Source organism: Meriones unguiculatus, chromosome 8, assembly GCF_030254825.1.
Source record: "Meriones unguiculatus strain TT.TT164.6M chromosome 8, Bangor_MerUng_6.1, whole genome shotgun sequence".
Lineage (NCBI taxonomy): Eukaryota > Metazoa > Chordata > Mammalia > Rodentia > Muridae > Meriones > Meriones unguiculatus.
Genome location: NC_083356.1, coordinates 93,619,014 through 93,643,218, shown reverse-complemented (window position 1 = coordinate 93,643,218; position 24,205 = coordinate 93,619,014). Strand labels below are relative to the sequence as shown.

At 42.4% G+C, this 24,205-nt stretch overlaps 1 protein-coding gene across 7 annotated transcripts in view; it reads right to left on the bottom strand.

Annotated features, from left to right (window-relative positions):
* Window positions 1–24,205, bottom strand: part of Fmnl2 (formin like 2) — a 289,369-nt gene that overhangs the window by 70,151 nt on the left and 195,013 nt on the right. For 6 of the 7 annotated variants that reach the window (XM_060390165.1, XM_060390164.1, XM_060390167.1 and 3 more), the window contains exons 5-7: window positions 19,401–19,484; window positions 15,754–15,906; window positions 2,803–2,911 (exon numbers count right to left, since the gene is read on the bottom strand). In XM_060390165.1, the coding sequence (XP_060246148.1) occupies window positions 2,803–2,911; window positions 15,754–15,906; window positions 19,401–19,484 (346 nt within the window). The remainder of the gene's footprint in view (window positions 1–2,802; window positions 2,912–15,753; window positions 15,907–19,400; window positions 19,485–24,205) is intronic. The other variant, XM_060390169.1, reaches the window with a different exon arrangement.

Here is a 24,205-nt window from a genome sequence, read left to right as displayed (position 1 = left end):
AGCACGCACCACATAGCAAGGCACCGTGTCCAAAACAACCAAAACTTTCTAACGTTCCTATCATGTCAATCTGCCAGGCACATCTCCTCTCAGAGATAATAAACACTTCTATGCTCTGATCTGAGGCCAGCCCCTCCACTGTAATCCTTGACCTCGCTCCCTCTCATCTACTCAAGAACATTATATGAGCCAGCATGGTGACACGCAGCTGTTATCCTAGCACTTTGGGGTGCTAGCAGGAAGATCAGGAGTTCAAATCCAGCCTGGTTTACCTGAGATCCTACCTCAAAATAACAAAAAACAGACAGGCTCGTTGGTACACACCTCTAATTCCAGCACTCAGAGGAGCAAAGAGAGGCATATCTCTGTGAGTTTGAGGCCAGACTGGACTACAAAGCAAGTCCAGGACAGCCAAAGCTACAGAGAGAAGCCCTATCTTGGGGGATAAGGGGATAGAAAATATGAAATGTTCTGAAAGTTCTGCAGGCCTACTTGTCTCTCTCTATTGATTCATCACCATTAGCATAAATATAATGTGCAACAAAATCCTAGCTTGACACCTTCCCATTTCACTGCTATCCTGTATAGCAAAGTCCCGTCAAATACTCAGGGTCGAGTTCTTCTCTTACTGTGTGCTCCGAAGCCTCTCCTTTCGCCTCCCTCCCCTGGAACTGTTCTTGCCAAGATCACCACGGATGTGCACTTAGCTAAAGCTTCTGGCTGAGCCTCATTCATCTCGCATGACTTAGCAGTAGCATCAGACACAGCTTGAGGCTTTTCCTCTTCCTGGCTTCTGCCCTCTTAGCTATTTCTCAGACTTTCTTCTTGGCTTATCTCTCTCTGACATTTAAATGGAGTGCCTTAAAGGTTCATATTAAGAACTCCCTCTCTACATACTAGCCCACTATCAAGGTTTCTGATACCATTTTTCTCCAAATTATTTTCAAATATCTCTGTCACACCTACCCCTCAGTGTTCAGACTGGCTTATCCAAGTACCCACTTCAGCTCACCTTCTCCCTCAATACCCAACAAATGCTGTGGCCTCCATCCAAAGAGATCCATAGCCTAGCTGTTGTTCTCATCTCTCCTCCTACAATTCTGAACCACACCACCACTACAACTCACCCAAGCTGTAACCAAGCCAGTAACCTCTGGAACAGTCTACCTCCTGTTGCCTCTGCACCCAAAGGCCAATGCTAAACATAGAAGCCATAAAGATCCGATCAAGGGCTGGAGAGATGGCTCAGAGGTTAAGAGCACTGGCTGCTCTTCCAGAGGTCATGAGTTTAATTCCCAACAACCACATGGTGGCTCACAACCATCTAAAATGAAATCTGGCGCCCTCTTCAGGCATGCAGGTATACATGCAAACACACACATGGTATATATAATAAATAAATAAATCTTTAAAAGAAAAAGATCCGATCAAAGCAGTTGTCCCATTACCCCCTCAGAATGCTTTGGTGGTTTCTATTTGTAATAAAGCCATATCTTTCACTGATCTGTAAGATTCTAATTAATCCCTGACATTTCTGCTTTCATCTTCTCTTCGCCTTACTCCTCACTTACTTATCATAAATTCTGCCTCCTCACACTGACACTCTCCTAGTAGCCAATCTGGGAAATCTAAAACTATATATACACATTTGGCACTTCTGTCCCTACTTCTGATTACTTTTTCTGTAGTATTTAGTAAAAATAATTCCCTGGGTTCAAAGCCTTCCTAGACTCGAACCTTGTACAATTCATTAGCCATGTACTGTGGAGGCTATTGCTTAACTTCTCAGTTTCCTCAAAAATAGAACGGGAAGAGTAACACTACCAGTCTTACAGGGATGTGTGGGTGCAAGAACTCACAGGCACAAAAACCTGGGAGGCGCACCATGCGGTAGCTGGCTTCGGTCCCACTTTGTCATCGTTAGGATGCGGAATGCCAAACGTTTGCGGTGCTGCCTTGGTTACCCTCTCTGGAGAGTGAGTTCCCAACACACCTTTACGGACTGCAGCATTCTCAGTACTTACAAGACTGTCTCCATCGGGTGAAGCACCACAAAAACTCTAGTTGGTGGGGGAAGGCCAAAGCACGCTTGCCTTCACACAGTCCATTCACACTCCAATGCTGGGCTGGAGTGCTAACATCAACCCTTATGCATCTAGTCTCCAACCTGGGAATCTGAGTTTTAAACAGAATACTTTTTTTTTTTTTTTTTAAATTCTTACCCCATTTGGTTTATCTACACTTATGGCCCCGTTCATTTACCCTACATCTTGTGGGCACTCATTTTCCATGGTTGTGTAGGATTAACCAAAAGTGCATTGGCTATACCGTTTCCCAGACTGAGGTCAGCCCACCGCAGAGCCAGCCAGAGCAGGAATGTTCACTTTAACAGTGTTCCCCACGCCCCTTGAGGAGACTGGGAACCACTGGTGTTAACACACAATAACTATAACCTCTTGATTGACCACAACAGAAGCCAGTAACCAGGTACCTGATTACCGATCACCCAACATTGTCCACAACTACAGGACTACTTCCCATGCTGCTCACAAATTTTTCCCAACTAATGCAGGATCACTTATCATACATGATAAATTATAAGTACTGAAATATACAGCCACAGAACTACATATTTAACAGTAAAACGAATCAGACTTTTCTGAATAGAATCTCATTAAGTTATGATCTGTACTTCAAAGAGATACATAAATATCAACACACACATGGGGGAGAGAGAGAGAGAGAGAGAGATCTGAGTCTGATTCCAACAGAATCTTATACAGGACTGAAGCAAACACATACCTGATAATTCATGATGGCTCGTAAACACATGATACAGACATGAACATCATCTTTCTTACTCACTAATCTTGAATTTTTCAGAGTTCTTCTGCTTGGTAAAGTATTATATCTAAAAATAAAAATGGGGAACTTTTATGAGATGACAGCCTAGAGTGAGCACAAAGCAATTAAAGAGACGCACACTAGTTTCTGTTTTGGCAAGCACCTAGGTAAGAGCTGCAGGCCCAGAACACCCCAACAGTAACCATTCCAGAGGGCGAGGGCCCCGTGGTTCTGTGAGCCTTTTGCCATCTTTCCAGGCTATCTTCCCACTCAGTGAAACTCATCCCTACATACAACATGTAAGGAAAGAAGGAGTGCCTGAGACCTTGTAACAATTCCAAATCAGAGCCAGGGGGCCAAGCCTGGCTTGGTTTACAGAAGCATATGAATGCTATGGCACCCGCTACTGTAACAACAGGCTAGGGACTGAAATTTCGCTCAGTCATTGATGTCCAACTACTTGAGCAGATTTTAACCATTTCTCCCAGCTGCTGCTCTCAAGGGTCTCCGCTTTAAGAGTTTAAACCTACTCAAAGTCACACACTAGTAACTCTGGTTTCACCTTGAGATGTTAGATCCTGAGGCCTCAGTTTTTAACAAATGCCTCCAAAGCTAAGATGCCTCTAAGTCTGATATGGCAGCTAAAACACAGAGACAAATATGCTTAAATATCAGAGTTCAAAGGCTTCAGTGCTATGATTAATTTTATCAACCTTATATTACGAGGATTTTATCCCAGCTTGCAAATAGTAAGGAACAATGTAATACAATGCATATAAAGCAAGTAACATTACAAGTTTCAAATCTGTAACTAGATGGGGTTGGGAGAAGTATAAAGGTAGAAGAGGGGCAGAAAGTATGAGAGGGGGTGGGGTCAACCAAAACTGAGGATGTATGACACAGCCATAAGGAAACTGATGCTCTGTAAGCTACTTCTTAAGAATCTTTTTTTTTTTTTAAGGTTGACGAATGGTTCCATACTTCTGAGGCAATCAAGCAAGCATAGGGAATAACTTATCAACCCAAGACCCTACACGGTTGAGCTGTGCCTAGAGCTCCTCTCTCTGAATGATGCACTTATCAACCTAGGACCCCAACCTCTCTCCAGCTGCACCTGTACCTACTTTTTTAAATGATGGAAAGAAGTCACTGCCCTTACTAACACCTTAATAATGGTCAATTTCTCCCTAGAAGTCACAAGGCCAGTTTCTAAGTGTCCAGTACAAGCGTCACTTTACCATAACGCCAGCTGGTACATGACTGTTAACATACTTCCTGGGGGTCTCACCGAGGCTGCCACTCAGCGGGGCTGACCTAAGCAATATGATCTGCTTAGTCAACAGCTATAGACTGAGTGTATCATCACTGCTATGCACCATGGATTACCACAAAGGACTGCCCCATGTGGGAGCAAGAAGAAAGCTCAAATATATTTTTCTGGATCAACTTTTAAAATACATTTATTATGGTACATCATACGCATCTCATTAATATCTTAATATTAATACCTCATTAATGATATTAATATTAATAAAAGGGTATGGGAATATGGTTCAGCGGTGGAGCATGTGCATAACACGAACAAGACCATGGGATCAATTTCCAAAACAAAAAGAAATTACTTTAAAAATATACATTCTCTAATAAAGATTTTAATTTGTAAAAAATCAATGAAATTTGTAGTTATTCATTTCATATGCTCTAAAGCAACAAATCAATTTTTTTTCAAAATGCACAGTACCTGACTTAAACATTCCTTCCCATAATATTTATACAAAGCTGAATGAGAAACGAGAGATAGCAGAAGCTTATGTGTTTAAATCATAACATTACAAAGCTGTAAAACCCAATAGGATAGCCGATGATAAGCAACCACAGATGAGTCAAGGCAATTTGTATCATTAACTCTGAAACATTCTTCACACAGGGAAGAAAACTGATGCTCAAAGAAGTTACATGGAATGGCAAGTAAGAGAGAGGAGACCAGCCCGGGTCTCGCCCTCACTGTGTTCTACCATCACTTCTCATCAGCACAACACAGCACTGTTACCATGTGAGGGTGTGAGGACTGTCACACAGGTCCTGTCTCGTTCCTTCACGTCAGTTAGGACAGGCTGAGGATACTGCTATCGGTCACATCAGGTCCCACCCCTGCCCTCAATACTACTGGAGGCCTCATTCGCCTATAGTTTTCCTCCCCTGTTGCATGTGGGCATGTGCATCTCTTGCAGAAACCCTATCATTTTGATTCTCTTGTTAACCAAGAATTTCTCTGTTTAAACCTTAGTCTCATACATTACTTTCTAGGAAATAAAGTTGGGGGTTTTTTGGTTTGTTTGTTTGTCTGATTGATTATTTTAACTTAATGGGAAATTATACTTGCAGTTGTAGAATTCTCATTCCAAAAGGATGTCCACCAGTTAAATAAACTTGAAGACTTGAAACTATTGAAATTTTTTATTTCTGAAAAATGCAAAGTATTTTCAGAACATGTTTTCTGTCTGCACATTTTACAGAGTTTCACAACTTCATAATCATATTTTTAGTTCATTTGCTTCAACTGCCATCTCAAGAAATTACTGTCTTTTGTTCTAGGTTTTAAATCAATTCCAATGCATGATTCAGTCAACATTTGATAATAGTTCTCTAGGGACTTTGTTCTAATAGCTCTCCCAGGATGACCCTCAAATCCCAGTAAAATTGGGACGACTAAAACACTATTTGTCAATTTACTTCTACAAAGACCCAAGAATATGGTGAACAACCGAGGAGGAATAGCCCTTGGTCCCAAATTTCTTGCTTCTGTTTCTGCTTTTCAGTTGTTTTTGTTTTATTCCATTTTACTCCATAGCCCAGGCTGGCCTGAACTACATTCAGGTTGCCTTCAAACTAACAGTAATTGTCTTACTTCAGCTTCTCAAATGCTGGGCTTATCAAACGGGCTTCCTTAAGGCCTACTGTTTATGCAAACCTCTGGCAAGTAAACAGAAAACAAAAGATAAACATCTTATCCCTGTGGAGTTTAGTAAACAACAGATAAATATACAAGTAGCTGCTAGCCCTTTGGTCCCAGCCTGGGCATGCCACTGGCATTCATGAGATTGATGCCCACACTGGTATGTAAAATGAATGCAAATGTAAACATCACGCACATTTCCTGCCCCCTCCAATTCCACCTTCCCTCCCCCTTCTCCACATATGCCCCTCCCCAAATTCACTGATAGGGGAGGTCTTCCTCTCCTTCCTTCTGATCCTAGTCTATCAGATCTCATTAGGAGTGGCTGCATTGTCTTCCTCTGTGGCCTGATAAGGCTGCTCCCCCATCAGGGTGAGGTGATCAAAGAGCATATAATACAGGATAAACCTACTAAAATATGTACAGGTAAAGAAACTAATCAAGTGGGAGGACTCTGGCTAAAATGCTCAATCCCCATCCTGAAAGGCTAAGAGGATGGACATTAGAAGGAGAAAACAGGGAACAAGTTAGGAGCCTGCCACAGAGGGCCTTTGAAAGGCTCTGCCCTGCAGACTATCAAAGCAGATGCTGAGACTTAGGACCAACTGTTGGGCAGAGTGCATGGAATCTTATGAAAGAAGTGGGAAATAGTAAGATCTGGAGAGGACAGGAGCTCCACAAGGAGAGCAACAGAACCCAAAAATCTGAGCACAGGGTCTTTCCTTGAGACTCATACTCCAACCAAGTACCATGCATGGAGATAACTTAGAACCCCTGCACAGATGTAGCCCATGGCAGTTCAGTGTCTGTCTCTGACATGATCAGCCTTTTCTTAAGCCAGGTTTTACTGAGTAAATATAGACCCACCCTTGGAGACTTCCTTTAGGGCAAATAACAGTTGCTTTGGAGCTATGATCCAGGGTTCCTATCTACAAACCCAGTAAGGTGAGGCAAGAGAACAGTGAATTGAAGGCAGACCCCAGCAAGATTCTCTCTCAAAAAGAAAATAAGATAAAACAGATAAATAATAATATAAATAATAAGACTTGTGTGTTCTGCAGGACACGCTTTTAATTTCTGAGTCACCTGCCTATCCAGCTCTTTAAAATTGGTTTAAATATAGATCATCGAAACAGCTTTTTAAATTTATTTATTTTTTCTCATGATGGAGGAGTGATGCCTGCTCATTGTAGGTGAATTCTCACGATAGAGATTTAAGCTGATGTCCTCTACTGGGCTCCCCCAGGCACCTGCACTCACACAGACAATCAGAGACAGACAGAAGGATGGACGGACGGACACGGACACATACACATACACACACACACACACACACACACACACACACACACACAGGAAAGCGAAACTTGCTACCAGAGACTGAGAAGACCCTAAGCACCCTCTGCATGTCACCTGACCTTTGCATATATGACATTTGGCATGATCCACCCTGCTAGGGCAGATATATGTGCAGATTTCTGGGAGGAGAGAACCTATACAACACATGTGGCAAAGACACAAGTTTCATTAGAAAACCCTGTCTTTTAAAACCTTAATCCTGGCACTGAAATATCAATCTGGGTGTCAACAGAGCGCGACAGAGTGATTAACAGTTTGCCCAGAGAAAGGGTAAAGGTAACCAATTAGTGTGGAGAAACTGCCAAGGGCATGAGTCACACTGATCCACTTAGGGATAAAACGTCACAATGGTAATCTGACACCGACTGAATTTCCAAACAGCAGCGGACACAGTGGCACATACATGATCTCAGCACTCAGGGGACTGAGGCAAGAGGATAGTGATTCCAGCACCAGCTTTGCTTCCATATGATGGCCCTACCTCACTAAAAAAGGAAAGGAGTTATGGGGAGGGGAGAAGAGAAGCAATGGCCAACTTGTAGGAAGCCAGTCCCAGCAGCCAGGTAACAGAGGTGCCATATCGTAACCATGCCAATGCAAATCAATGCAATTCGATGCTGTCTTGGGAAAGACAGATAATACAACCTCTGGCTGGGAGCCACAGCCTTTGCTACCCTCTCTCACAAGCAGTGTTGATCTTATTTTGCCCATTAGAATAAACCTCACACAGACTATGTTTAGAGATTACGTGGGCAGCTGGGTAGGAGGCCTCAGGGCTGCTGTGGCAAACCACTGTCTGTAGCTTGGTAATTATGCTATAGAAATACCAGATAAAACAGGATCAGATGAATGGGGAGGAGGTCCCCCCTATCAGTGGACTTGGAAAGGGGCACGGTGGAGATGAGGGAGGGAGGGAGGGACTGGGAGGGAATGAGGGATCGGGACATGGCTGGGATACAGAGTTAATAAAATGTAACTGATAAAAAAAATAAAAAATAAAAAAAAAAAAAAAAAAAAAAAAAAGAAATACCAACAGTGAGATGGACTCCTAGAGAACTTTGGTCCTGAAGGTACCGTGAAACTTCATTTCAGAGACCTAAGCAGAACCAGGAGAATATCTCTCCAATGCACAAAGGTTGTTTATAAAAGACAAGGCATCAGATCAGCCATGATTTCCCATGGACTGCCAGGTAAATAGGCTGTATATGGTCCTGCCCCATGTCTTGTGCAATCCCAGACTCTGCCAACAGTTAATGGTGCATTTACGCCCTGATGACATTTGAAATTGGTGACATTTTGTCACAAGTTGTTACGATTGGACCCTCTAATTAGCAGCACAGGACTCCAGCTTACGGGAGACAATAGAGGGTTGAAGGGGAGGGAAAAGAGAGAAAGTTCTCTTACTCTGTTTAGGCGGCAGGTTTCACTCTTACTGGAAAGCTATGGTGGGAGAAGGGACGGAGGCACGGGAGTCTGGCACGACAACGTGGCACAATACGCCCCACACAAATATTCCGTTGTCGTGTTCTGCACAGGGTTCCCAGATTGCCTCTGGATTTCACTTCACTTCAGCCATTCTGAAAAGCTCTATTCTGTCAATTTTTGCCTTTCTCTGGTGAAAACATCTCCATGGGCATTGTGCAACAGGCATTTAGTGACCACTGTCTTCTGTGTCAGCAGACAGCATGTCTGTCTGTCTGTCTGTCTGTCTGTCTGTCTGTCTGTGTTGAAGTATAGCCAAGTTTCAGGTTGTGGGAGTAGGATGAGGCCCTGTATAAACTGGAGAGAAATTACTGGAACAGCAAAGAAAACAACAAGGAATGAGACCCAATGTAGGCTGAACCACAAGGTTGGTATCTACTGCCACCTTTGACAGCTTTTGGTCTCAAAATGTCCATATGCAAAATAAGAGTAGCCAGAAACAGAACAGCCTGGCTGCTTTCTTTGGAACTCCTGCCATTTGTGGGAAAACACAATAAAGGCTAGAGATAATTCTACAGAAAAAACAGCATCACATTTCTCATGCATCACTTTTGAGGATTGCTTTTCTATCTTCTCAAGCACTGAACTAAAACTGTAGGTGCTGCCCTTCCATTAAAGATGAGATTCTGTCTGGGGAGAGCTGCCAATAAGAATTCACAGACAAACTTATACAAATACAGAAATAAACTGACTTAAGATCAAAACAAAATAGAAGGTGGATGTGGGACTTGGACTCATGATCACAGCAGATAGAAGGTAGAGGCAGAAGGATGAGGAATTCAGAGTCATCCTGAGTGACATGAAACAAAACAACACACACATCAAAAAACTAGGCAGGCAAAATAGCTCATGGGGGAAAACAATGCTTGGTATACAAGCCTGACAACTGGAGTTCAAGTTCCAGAACTCAAGGAAAGGTAAGAGGAAAGGACTATCACGAAGTTGTTTTCTGGCCTCCACACACACACACAACAAGCATGTACACCATATTGACTTTTAAATTTTATTCCTGACACTTGCACCAGTTTCATACCAAGCTCACCAAGCCCCAGCTGTTACAGAGAAGCTGTGTGTGAGAAGCTCCACAGCTAACTTGGCGGGGAGACATAAGAACCAAGTAGTATTTGCAATATGCTCTGCAAGACTGCACATCTGCAGAAGGTATCTCGTTTAGTTCTGCTGTGACACCCACCAGCTGCAGTACCTGCCTCACTCACGGAACTGCATCTGCAAAGAGGCATAGAGCAAGCCCCTCAGCCTTCCCAGCTGTTTCTCATGGTTAGTAACAGACACGTTTTCAAATAACAGTAGGTAATAAACTTGAGACTAAGTAAGATGTAGACTGCCTAACTATGTTTGTATACACATGACGTCACTCCAGAGGGCTGCTCAGCACGTACAGGGCTCTGGATCTGGTCTCTAGCACACATATGTAAAAATGAGTTTGTATGTGCTGTAAAAATCTGTCTTTACTCTCTGCTTCCATTACCTAAAGACTGAATAGAAAACAGAATGTTGAACGACTCCAGAAGCAGCCTGCCCCAAGGCCTAGAGAAAGATTTTTTAAAAAACGTTCTTTGCAGCTTCATTATCAACAATTTTAAGATTCTTAAATCCAAGTCCTATTAGCCAGAGAGAGGGGGAAAGGTATATAATTTTACTATGCCTTAGGTATCAAACTAGCACCTACCTGTAAGTATAAGTACTGGAACCGCCTTGGAAGCTAAAGTAAGGTTCAACCCTAAAGGAATGCAGTCCCTCATGAGGATATAACATTATTTGGCAGGACTAGACTAACACCCATTCCCAGGTCTGGGCTAACAGCACTTTAACAAAAATTCAGGGTTTTAGGTTTCCTCTCTTACTCTTTAGACATGACGTCACTTGGGCTTTTTCTTTTTAATCAATTAAACATAAAATATCTGATGCTTTAAAAAAATGAGCCAAGAACTTTGCTGACTGGCCGCATAGCCAAAAGAAACAAAGCTGAAATAGTTCCACGAAGACAGTTCAAAATATAGAAAGGGGAGGTAGGAAAAGAGAAGTGGAGATGGAGACAATAAAGAAGGAAAGAGGAAAGAAATGGAAATGTTGGTTGTTTTTAATAAAGACTGGAATGATCTGTGTGTTTTATGTTTCCACCAAAGACCCAGGTAACAGCTGAAGCTGCTTATCAATGTGTGTGAATGGAAGGTGTCAGGTCAGGATATGGACAGCAAGTCTTGGTTAACCTGCCATTTCTGGCTCCCCATTATGTTTCCGTTGAAGGCATTTGCTATGGGACAGCTAGCTAAGCAGCACACAGCCCTGTGAAGAATGTCCAAGAAAGCCATCTCCCTCTTGTGACACTGAAGCCAAAGTATGTCCATTCATCCTATACTACCCTGCTTCATAAGCTTTAGATAAATCACCGTGGGCAAGCACAGCCTCAAAATACGACACAGGCTCTGGGCTACTCTTGCCAGACTTACAAGCTAACTGTTTGCTAAATAGACCATACAGCACAGCAGTGATAAGGTGGGTACTTTCTCGACTCATTTAAAGTGGTTTCTCCTTTTCTAAATCGGGTGACAAAAATTTTAATCAGTCTCTGCCCCCTCATTTGGAAACAGATAAAATTCAAGGTTTGAGAAGAGTATTTTTAAAGTATTTTTCCTGCTAAGTGATACTCTGGGACAAGAGTATGTCAAGTTATTCACTAAATTACCCAATGGAGGGAAAAATTTAAACAAATGGCAACAAGGAGAAGAACGAAATAAAATTCAGATGACAACTCAATAAAGAAAGCCACAAAATCATAACGATGTCCTATAACTTGGGTAGGGAGAAAGGAGGGGACAAGAGGGGAAGAAACATCACAGAGGACATTCTCTCCTCTAGATGAGGACAAAGCAACTCTGTGTGTGTGTGTGTGTGTGTGTAAGAGAGAAGGAAACACAGAAAGATAGAGACAGAGAGAGAGAAACAGACTGTAATAGTTGAAGCTAAATTTATGGCAATTTCCTCCACAACAAATGCTAATTGAAAGTAAAATGCTACCTGTTGAAACCTGAAGGAATATAACTCTTAAATAACCTTGTTTTATAAGCAAAATGGTCCTGAGTTGCTGTCAGCATCCACTTATTTCCAAGTGGTATGACATGCCCCAGTGTACACTGAGGGTCTCCCCTGGCTCATGGGGCTTTAATGTGACAAACTGCCCGAGAGGGATTACAAAATCCTCCATGGGCAAACAGGACATTTACAGGGAGAAAAACAAAACAAAACAAACAAACAAAAAACCAAAAATAAACATTCCATATGAATGAATAGGCAGAACAGCACAGTGGGAAATTTGGGCTCAGACTACCTCACCATAAGCTTTTCTCCTTCACTGACCTCAGGTTTAACCCTTAGTAATAACAGGGGTAACACTGCCAAAAGTCCCTGTGGAGAGTGAATCAAGGGGGGGCTCTCAGCACAGTGCCCAGCTGGCTCATTTACTGAAAGCATTCCATCCCCTGAGTAAAAGTTATGGCGATTCATCTGTGTCTGTGTTTTACATCCCCTTCTTGAACAACGTGAGGAATGGGATGTCTGGGTCAGAAGTATAAACTGGAAGTTAACCCCAGCTCTTCACTTGAGCCCATGGGAACCGGGTACAATCTGTCGGATCATGACTGCTCATGAAATGCTGTTCCACAGAAACAGCAGCTTGAGGGGAAACTGACATCTCATTTAGGCAGAATATCTATTTCAGAGGAAAAATTGGTTAGTGGTTAACATCCTAAAAGCAATGTAGATCACTGTTTCTCCCTCCAAGTGAGATGGTCAGTTGGGGTGATCGCCACAAAGGTTCCACATTTGAAATCTCCCTCCATGCAAGAACTATCTCTGTCATGCCACATGGCTAGTCCCTGAAAAGACAGGTACATCCTCCTTTCCCAAACATGCCTGATCCTTGATGCAAGGTTTGCTCATCCATGCCTTTTCACCTCACGTCTGTGCGGTGCAGCCTTTCCTGAAAACCAACTCCATCCATCACCAACAAGCGCAGTTTAAACTTGACCTTTTCCCCAGGTCCACATTAGCTCTCCACTCGTTTCCTTAAAAGCTCAAAGTATTTATTTTGTCACTACCATGTCTTATTCAAGTCTAACAGCATTCATCTTGACTATCTTAAAGTTACTTTTTCCTTGCATCTCAAATACCACAACCTTGGTCCTCAAGACATGAGGTGCACAGATGTACACACTCTCCATCAGTTAATGAAGCCGGATCTGTAGCCACGTTGGTGAAATCAGTCTCAGCTGGAGGCAGGCCACGCTCTGGAGATGGGACAAGCCAGGTTTCCACTGCACTGACATGAATACTTCCCCTGGGGCCAGGCTTCAGAGGTACGATGACTCGGAACCCAGCCACAGGTACAGTGCAGGCATGTGCTGGGTATTTGACAAGCAATATGAGGTAGTTCAAAAACAGCGAGGTGGATTCTATGAAAGAGAGTGCTAGCACCAGGATTCTGTCTAAAGACCTCCAAAATGCATTAAAACCTATGAAATCTCATCTTTTTCAAGTTTCACCAATACCATTTGACAAGGGATACTCGTAAGAGAAAATACTTATGTTATTATCTGGAGATGAGGCAGAGGAAACTGATTGAGTTTTATATCAAACTATGTTTGATATAAAGATATTTATTCATTAAAAAAAACTGCCAGAAAACACCACAGTACTTTAAAAAAGAAAAAAAAACAACTTTGATATTAATAAAACTGCATTTTACTGCAAAGAATCAAATTCTTAAGAGGAGGAGCTATAATATAAGACCATGTATCAGTGTATGCAAGGCAGTGGTGTGACACAAAGGTTACCATACTGTGACAGGGAGAATGGTCATTAAGACCGGGCCACTGTGCACTGTCAACTCTCTTGAGTGTTTTCTCCAGTGACTTAGGAGATTTTCTGGCTGGAAGCCTCATCATCAGTGTATAAACTGAAGCTGCTCCAGCAGCAGCAGAAGGAAAAGCAGCTCAGGTGGCATTGGAGTTAAAGAGACCCGGGCAGGGAAGCCAGCCTGGTGGTGAGGTAAGAGATGGATAAAACCAGAACAAGAGACAGCAGGACAAGAAGGGACAGAGCAGAGAAGGCAGTGATAAATGAGATGGTGGAATGAGAAAGAAGGCAATAAAATGAAAGCCAGAAATAAAAGGAGTGTTGAGAGCAAAGGAAGGAAGGGGGGAGGAAGAGGGAGAGAAAAATGTAAACAATCCTTGGGTATACGAAAAGTAACATATACCAGACAGCTGTGCTCCGGCTGCTGTTGGATTACAAGATCTAAACTACAATTGATATACACTGTTTAGAACCAATGATTATGAATGAGTAAGTAAATGACATGCAAGTTGCCACCATTTTGACTCTGATGAAATCCAAGTGTCGCCTACCTTGGGCTTTCAAACACAACACAGAAGAAATGATGGTGGCATCCTACATGGGTCAAACGGCCCCCAGAACTCTCCAAATAACATTCCCATGCCTACCACCATACTTTTGGTACAGCTTTCAAATTGAAAACATAGCTAGGCAAGATCTACCTTAAGCCGTCTATGAAGCAGCTCAGGCTAGTTTTGTTATCCCTGAGTTCTGCCTCCCAAGGCCCAGAGCACATAATGAATTATTTAGAAAGATTAATCTATATTAGACAGCTGGCCAATATATACCTTCTAAACAAAGATAAAAACAAATTGTATTTTGTAAACTAAATCCCTTTATGTAATTATAATAAAATATTGAAAAGCATTTTTACCTGAGTTGATGCTCAGATGCTTTTCAAGTACAGGAGGCTTTAACTTCCAAGTCCATATAGATATTCCTTTTCCCACGTGTGGGGTTGACCACATTAGTGGGTTATATAGTCACTGGCCCATTGCAAACATCAGGAGGTGAACTGGAACATTGCTCCTTATTATTTCTGAATCAATTTATCTTAAATTCATCAACATTTTTTTCTTTTCTTTTTCTTTTTCTTTTTTTTTTTGGCATTTGCTACCAAGGAAATCTGAATGGCTTATTGGAGACAACACAGTTGTATCAAACCCTTCGGCAGAACTGATCTTCATTACAGAGAAGGATGTTTTCTTAAACTGTCCTTGACTAAAACCCAAGTCAAAGAAGTAGAAGGTCATACAAAGACAGTCAGATGTGGACTGTCTGGACGCCACGTACTCACAGGTTCTAACCTGACACACACTGTGTCCTAAAACCCTGGTGATCTGAAACAGGTAGATGACACCACCCTGCCAGGTCATGGCAGAAATACCTAAGAAGTTCTGGTAAGCCACCAGAAGTAGCAGCACTTGGGGATGAAGATCTTAACCACATCTGTATTCATGGCATGGGTCTGAGAACCCTTCAACAATGAGCTAGACATGACCTCTACCTTTATTAGCAGGAACATTAACTTCCTCACCAATGAGCAGCAAGTACAGCACCTCAAGAATTATAGAGGCTCCTTCTCCACTTAGCAAGTGAGTACAGGTCTGAAGGAACAACATGAAATCACGCCCATCATTGGTACAAGCGGTCAGTACTCTCGCAGCTCCTGGCAGTTCAGCAGAGGCCTTAAGGTGGCATTGTTAGTGGGAAATGTCAAGTTGCAATGAAGCACACCCAAAGGAACATGCCTAGTGACCTCCATTAGAAACACAGTGACCTACAAGTCAGAGCACCCTGCGAAGCACGCCCCTGAGCGATCTGTGGAAGGAGAGGGCAGCACAGTTGAGAAGCTACAGGGGCTCCTCAGATGTTCATTTTGTAACGTGCAGCCTCTGCCCTGCAAGAGGCACACTGATCGCACCCACCGGAACTTACCTGCTAGAGACTGCTTCACTGTGTTATTTGGCACAAGCTTCTCACCTTCTAGGAAGAATCACAATATGACGTTCCTACGAAGTATTTATGTAAACCTAACCCTACAGAGTACAAACTGCAGGGAAAAGACCGTGAACACCTAGTTAGTTAGATTCACTGGAGAAGGAAGGGCCACTCGGAAAGTCACATCAATGGCCTGGCCACGATCAGAAGAGGAGGGAGAACACTGCAGTGCCAAAGCATCCGATTAAGGCACTTACCGAAGCGCAGAATGTCTTCCAGAGCGGGACACACTGTTGCCCACAGGGGAGGGCAGGTTGGTCCCTCTGTGCAGGTCCTCGATGGACCTACTCCAGGGCTTTGATTTGTCCACTGTACTCTCCACGGTACTTTCCACACTTTCAAAGTCAAAACTAAAACAAGAAAGGAATGCTACTCAAAACTTAGGAACTAACTTTCAGACACATATGCGGACATACAAAACTGGCCTCTCCTTAACCGCGTCTTCACCAGAGGATGGAGAAGTCTTTGCAGCCAAAGGAAATGCAAAAGAATTGCTGCGGTCTCGGTGTTAGTTATGAAAACATGGGGATTACAAACACTGGGCCTGGCAAAAGAACCATTAACAGCAAGCAGCTAAAAGCGGGTCGCGGGAGGTTGTTTGCATCATCTTACTTGCTGGTTCACCAGGGCCTACCACTGCCGTGCTGGAAGGAGGAATGAGCTCTCACAGCTGTCTTCATTTTGCTTTGACAAGCCGATATGTTAGGCTTATACTAATTCATTCCTACCCATCAATTTTTCACTGAGCATTTTCTCCTCGTGTGTTAGCAAGCACTTCTCCAACCATATGTGATGCATTACTAGCAGGGCTATGGATTTGCTTTGATTTTGGACTCTCCTCACAATGTGGTGCTCTTTAGAGTAAGACCACTGTTCCTCTGACATTTTTTGAGGTTATTACTCATGTTAACCATGTTGGAATAAGTGGCAAGTTGAGTTGCTCGTTCTCGTGTAGCCTTAGGAACCAAGTCTTTACACAAGCAGGCCTTTGTACCCCACCCGTTTCCTCATTCACGAAGCCAGTTACTCCACTTTCTCCCAAGAATACCACAGTGTTTCTATCCTTAATTCTGCCTGATCACACAGCAGAACAAAGAGACAGCTACAGTTAATATTCTCTCCAAGACTATAAAGGTTCTTGAGGAAAAAAAAATGTATGCTGGAAATCATCTACAGCTGCTTACAAAGCATGGCTGCCAGAAGAAGAAAAAAAATTAAAATGGCCACCTCATGACTAAGAGACGGATATTCTCTAGCTTTTAAGGTTAGTCACATAGGAGGGACAGGCGCACATGAGGCTGATCCCAGACATTTCTGCCATGCCTTTGGATGCAGGAGCATGGCTGAAGAGGTGAGGGGCAGAATGGGGTAGTTGAAGAAGACCTTAACTACTAAAATAGGAGGCTCTCATGAGATGGGAAGGACATCAAGGGCACATGAAGAGTTCTCATGGTGTGGACAGGTCCCAAGTCTCTCTACAAAGCTCATACCACACAATCTTCCTGCTCCTCCCTAAATGCACAGGACCAGAGTGCAGGAAACACACAGTTTAGTGAATTGGTGGACGCTTCCATTTCAGACAGAGTCAGAACCAGTTGTCCCATATTCCACGGGCTGCAGAATTACTAATACCAGGGGAACAGTAAGAATTTTCAAAACAAAAGATAAAGTATATAACTTATCTATATAAAGCAAAAGAAAATTAAAACCAACACACAAAGTGGTTAAAGCTAATGTCCCCAACAAAAGCAAAGATTCAAGAGCCAGGTAACACACTAGCCAAGTGCTAATGTTTAACTGGTTATTGACTTCCAACTACAGGATTCCTGTACAGTACTACAGACTTGCCCCCACTGGTCCAACATGAGGGCATATTTGAGAAATCTGGCTTCCAAGTCCTATTGTCAAATTACTGAAGGATTCATTATATATATATAGCATATAATTATAACATGTTATTTATCTAACCTTTTTCACAATTTTTCTTAGTCTTCCTTAAATGCTATAAATGTTTCTCTAGATTTTAAATTTTGCAAGAGGGAATATTTTTGTCATAACAGATGATGCATCATGGAGATTAGCAGATTCAAGGTAAGAAATATCCTTTTGATGCTTTGATGCTATAAACACTAGAAATTATGTGTCAGAAAATGATTTCTTATGCTATATGAAAGGTATCAGAAAAGAAACCCATGATACCAGATTTGGCTGACAATCATATATCTGCACAGTAAGAATAACGATAGTTTCCTCTTCACAAGTGCTGGGGAGGAGTGGAAATTAGAGAAAAATGTTCAGCCAGGTATTCAGACTCCTTGGAATGAGGAAATATGAACAGCAAGTTGTTCTATTAAAAAAAGAGATGGCTCAGGGTTTAAGAGCTCCTGATGCTCTTGCAGAGGACCTTGGTTTGCTTCCTAACACCCACGAGTCAGCTTACAACTCTCTGTGACTCTAATTCCAAAAGATCCAATGCCCTCTTCTGGCTTCCATGGCATGGGCATGTATAGGCAGTACACACACACACACACACGCATTTATGTATATATATATATATATATATATATATATATATATACACATATATACATACATATATATACACATATATATACATATATACATACATATATATACATATATATATACATATATATATATATGCAAATACCCATATACATGAAATAAAATGAAATATGTCCGCCTTTGAAAAAACAAAACAAAACAAAAAAACAGTGGGATGCATTCACAAAGTCGAGGCAGGAAAATTACCACATGCTTAAGGCTAGTCTTGTGTATGTCCTGAGAGCTTACCTTAAAATAATAATAATAATAATAAACACCACAGCAAGGGGAAAAACAAATAGCTCTTGGGTTGAAGCATCTTCTTGTCTAATTAAAAACACAGCATCATGACTGTCTTACTCTGCACATGTGAGACTATCTATGGATTTTGAACTATTTCCTGATTAAAGGATAAATGTTGAAAGGAGAAGGTCTCATTCAACTGTACACTTTGAAGTCTTGTTATAAACCATTCCAGAAGTCATGAACATGAAGAATCATGTGGAAGACTATGACTATGCAACTTAATTTTTTCCTGCCCTGCTCCGAGTTCTTTTACATGTGGCAGGAAACCAAAGACTGCAAATACACAGACAGCAGAAAGAGACCACCAGGCTTCCACCCTCCAGGGCCACTATACCGGTGTCTGACATTGCATCTTTATCTGTTCATCTGCCAAAACACACCTATATCATTTCCCCTCGGTGCTGAGATTGAGCCAGCGGCCTCACACACGATAGGCAAAGGCTTTAATATAGACCTACACCTGAGCTGCATCCCAAGGTTGGGGTGTGGGTCAGCGCTGCAATACGGACTTAGCATGGGCCAGGTCCTGCTTCAGTCCTCAGCACAGCAAAGTTTAACAAAAGGTGAAAGGACACTCATTTCCTGCCATTTCTTCTGTTTATTCAGCAATGTATCACACATCACTGTAATGTTGTACCACATAGATTCATGTGCCTCAAGCCCTCGGGAAGTCATTCTTTTGCACTGTGACTACAACTCAGAAGCAAATCAGGTCCTGGATTTGATCTCTAGCACAGGACATAGGTCTTCAAGGTGGTTTTTACACACCTGTTTTATTTCTGCCTTAAAGGCATTTCTAATACCAATTGTGTGATTTCTCTTTAGATACAACATCAAAGATAAATATTTTTAAACTTAAACTTTCTCCCACATTGGTTTGTGGGTTTCTGCCTTCAGTGAGGTATGTGATTTTACCACTGGGCTACATCTTCACCATATGAAACTGACATGCAAGCAAGCTAAGTTTACTTACGTGACTGCATACTGAGCAAAAGATAGATACTCCACAAGAACATCCAGGCCTTTGTTTTCTTCATTCAAAAACTCTCTGACCCATCTGGGGAAAGAAAGAAAAAAAAAATCACTGTTGACATTGATCATAGGTCTATGGAAAGGGTATAGTGAATAGTTTGGGGTTTTTTCCTCGAAACATCCAAAGTCTGAAAGGAAATGCAGAAGAAGGCCTTGACTATTTCACAAGAAGTAGGCATGTCTGGACAGGGTATGAAAACCATAGATTATGACAGGCAGGGGTGGTGTATGCCTTTAATCCCAGCACTTGGGAGGATCTCTGAGTTTGAGGTCAGCCTGGTCTACAGAATGTGTTCCAGGACAGCCAAGGCTGTACAGATAAAACCCTGTCTCAAAAAATGAACAAAAGAAAGAAAAAGAATGGAAAGAAGACAGAAAGGCAGGAAGGGAAAGGAAAGAAAGAAAGAAAGAAAGAAAGAAAGAAAGAAAGAAAGAAAGAAAGAAAGAAAGACAGACAGACAGACAGACAGACAGACAGAAAGAAAGAAAGAAAGAAAGAAAGAAAGAAAGAAAGAAAGAAAGAAAGAAAGAAAGAAAGAAAGGTCACTCATGAGAATAAGGAGCAAAGAAACACTTGCGCGATATCCCCCATCCTTGCATTTAACTGTCTAAAGACTTTTAAGACAAGCTATTTCAAAAAGGTTTCTAACAAAAGCACTTTGTCTAAATTTACTTTTCAACCATAAATGATCGCTAGCCTTGTTGTTGAAAGAACCAAGACTAGACAAAGAATAAGGCAGACTGAGGACATGGTACTGTAGCCACTGCGATCTAGGCCTGACTCCAAATCCACGCTTATTCCTTCTTGGCATACCCAGCTAAAGAAACCACTAAACCACCAATGAGAGACCAATGCTTATGGCCTTCTGGAAATTCAATAGGGATAACGGCTTGCTTAATTTTTTCCATGACTATGAAAGCCTTTAAAAGACAGCAGGTACCACAGACCATCAGCAGGGATAACACATGACAAATACTTTCAAAGATTCTTTTAGCTTTTAGCTTGCATTTGAGTGCTGTGTTACAGTTTGCCAAGAATAACCACACATTTGTATTTGCTGTCCAAAATGACTCCAAAAGACAAACGAATCCGCATTTTTGAAGCCTGAGGACAAAATTCTGTCACCTGACTTTACACAGTTCCCCCCCCCCATGCATTCCTCATCAGAAACTATGCAGATACAGGGACTATGTGTGTTCTGTGTGTGGTGTGTGTGTGTGTGTGTGTGTGTGTGTGTGTGTGTGTGTGTGTGTATCAGGGACTCTGTGGATATATCAGAAGAAACCATCACTCAGTGTCTGATGCTCCAAGAACTGACGGATAGAAAGTGTGGCTGCACTCACTGTAATAACGCAAGAGCCACAGGCACATGCTGAAATCCAAAGTGGTTGTAGCACTCTGGGACCACTGAGTCGAAAGGTTGCCCAGCTACGGCTGCACCACAGCTACTGTGGAAGCCATACTTCCTAGCTGGGAAAGCAGCAGCCAACAATGGTCCCATGTCTAAGGAAGAGCAGTACCTTGAGAGATTTCTCGTACAATAAGAATCTAGTAGGTTACAGATGCCTTGTTTGTTGTTTGGTTGATTTTCTGGTCTGCTTCTCCTGTCTCCTCTCTTTGGCCCTTCATCATCTTGATGGTGCAGATCCAGGTATACAGGAAGTATCAGGAGTCAGGAAGGTGAAAAACTGGACACCCTGACTTACATCCTTCCAAGTGCTTCAGTAAGCTACCACAAGAGCTGTGCATTTAACCATAGCTGTGTATAAACAGACGCTTAAAAGGTGCCTGGAATGTCAACATCAGCAAAGGAACCCCATCTGTTGGGTCTCACAAAACATCCTGGTTAATAGACCTAAACACAGTACACAGGACTGTCTTCTGGCAGAGGCAGAAGTTTCCAGGACAGCCACACACAGGATCTCACCACAGCCACTTCCAGATACTTGTTAATTCCCCCTAAACAGCAAAGTCTCCATTTTTAAATTGTGAACATTTTTAAATGACGACAGTCAGAAGCTTAGAAACAGACGGGGAAAAGATATTTCTTGTACCTGGCAGGGGGCTAGAAAATGCTAGCACCTCTGTGAATGCCTGTGGCGGCCTTTCAATCCTTCCTCTCTGCTTCTGCACTGCTCCGACCGTACACTAGTCTGTTCGGTTGCTCGCTAATGCAGGAGTTTAGAAAAGCCATTGAAGTTCCTTCTGAGACACTTCCACAAAGAGCACAGATACCCAAGGGTGCCATGAGTTCCTGCCACTATGCACTCACCGGCACCTCCTTCTCGTGTAGACAGGAGAGTAGGCCACAACCTGCACAGGAAGAAACTTGACCCAGACACTTGGAACTTGGCCCTCAACAAAGTAGGAAATAGCCAAAAATGGCAGGTCTACGAATCTTTTGATTCAGCATGCTAACATGTGTGGCAGATTTTGATGCAAGCAAAGGTTTAATTTGATCCTTTACCCAAACACGCTAATTGATGTCCCATTTGCTAACTATGCGCAAAAGCCCCAGAGAGGTAATTTTCAAAGTGAGATTGGAACCTGCTGCTTATGCCCTAAAGTAGCATAACTTGCCCCTGGTTTAATGTAACAAAATGGATTCTGGTCCTAAGGTTGCATGATCCTCCTTGGATATTTAATGTCACTTCGGAAAGACTGAGACATAATGCATTCACCACTGATTATTCTGCCTCGTTTGTCAATGATGCTCATTTAGCTAAGTCGCTCCATAGTAAGTGTACGGATCATAAGAAAAGTCAAGCCTCTCTCCTTTCCCATCCTCTTGGTAGGAACCCCTTCTGACAGGGAAATTCAGCATGGGTGAGAACAGTCCAGAGTGATCATCCAGAACTGTAAGAGGAAGGAAAGAAAATGGGAAAAGATGTAAAGTGGCAGATGTCAAAGGGGTGTCTTAAATACCAGGGACCAAAAGAAATACGGGGCCCAGAGACTTGTCCCAACAGGTAAAGACTCTGCCCCATGAATTCTATCCCTGAGACCCAAACAGCAGAAGAAAGAACCAACTGTTGCTACGAGTTGTCTTTTGATCTTCCCATATGCCCTGCCCCCATGCACAGAAAAAAAATAAAAATGATGGGGGCTGGGAATGGACACTTCATGCCTTAATTTCTGCATTTGATCATACAGTGAGCCTGTCACATCTGTGGAGCTCCATTCTCCTCTCTGTGAATGCTCTAATCTGTTTTATACATTGCCAATAGGCAAACAGCTTCAAATTGAGTGATTATAGGTTTTGGAAAACAGAATTATTTCTGACTCTGACAGCATGTATTACTTCCTAAGTGCCTTGCAAATTCAAATGTGATTACCATATGTTATAAATTTGAGTTTAGGCAAATTCCAAATCAGATGCTTGGAAGCTTGGAGAGACAGGGATAATGAGAAAGTGTTCTGGAAAAAACTGTAGCCAAAGAAAGACTTTACATGCAAACAAGTCAGAACTGAAGCACACGCTGCCCACAATGTGCTCTCAAAGTTTTGTTCTCCCTGCCTCCTCCCCAAATCTTAGAGGCAAATTTCTTCACGCAGAAAATGAAGTCTTAAAAACCCCCTCCTGATACACAACATCCAAGGTCAAGCAAATGGCAAGATGAACAAAAGAGAGGCGTCTTGCCTTACTCCCTTTGCCAGGCTGTTGAAGAGGAAAGTGTGATAGTCAGATGGCTGGCTGGAACGAGAGCTGCTGAAAAATCAGGGCACAAGAGAGAGGTCAGCATCACCCAGGGCCGCACGGCTCTCAAAGTGTACCCGTCGCTGTCCGCAGCCCTGGAAGGCCTCTCAGCACACCTCTCAGACGCACTGACACATGCAGAGCCTTGCGTTTAAACTTTAAAAATCTGATCAAAAACCAAACAAGCAAAACCCGACCCTGTGACCCTGACACACTTCAATTTGAAGGAGACCCGGTAACAACTGGACAACACATGGATTTATTTATCACATCCTTCACCCCATGCAATGATGGGACAAAAGCATTTCTGCTGAAGAATATCCTCAGTAAAGTAATTTATTGAAGATGGATGGTGAGTACACATCTTTCTGTTCTTTGTGACAAAAGTAGAAGCCATGTGAGAAACATCTGCTGCCTACCCATGACCTGGGCAGTCTTGTGCAAGGCAGGGGAGGAGCCATTTTTCTCATGGGCTGCCGATTCAGGCAAAAATGACTTACAAACAGTGGTGACAGCATTTGAGGGACTTGAAAGACATTTCCTCAAAAATGAATAAAGTCAGCTGTTACTTTGGAGAAAACATTATTATGTGTCACTACTGATATAAACTTTCAGCTTAAATGAAATTAAGAATTTAGGAAAACCAATACTTAGACTAGTTGGATAGCTTCATGATGATTAAAAGTGTATCCTGATGGTAGCGGTGGTTATTAACAAAAATGATTTTTAAAAAATACTATAGCTGGGCAATGGTGTCACCCATCTTTAATTCCAGCACTTGGGGGCAGATCACTGTGAGTTCAAGGCCAGCCTGTTCTACAGAGGGAGTTTACGGACAGCCAACTCTACAAAGAGAAACCCTATCTCAAACAACAACAACAAAAAATTGTAGAATGACATGTTTCAACACTGGAAAGAGCAGAGGCCTCGGTGAGTCTGTTCTCCAAAAGATCAGTTCAGGAATCACGTTACAGGATCCATGAGTAAAAACATGTACTCAGGGCACGAGACAGCATAGTGGATTTTATTTATTCACTCACTTTACATC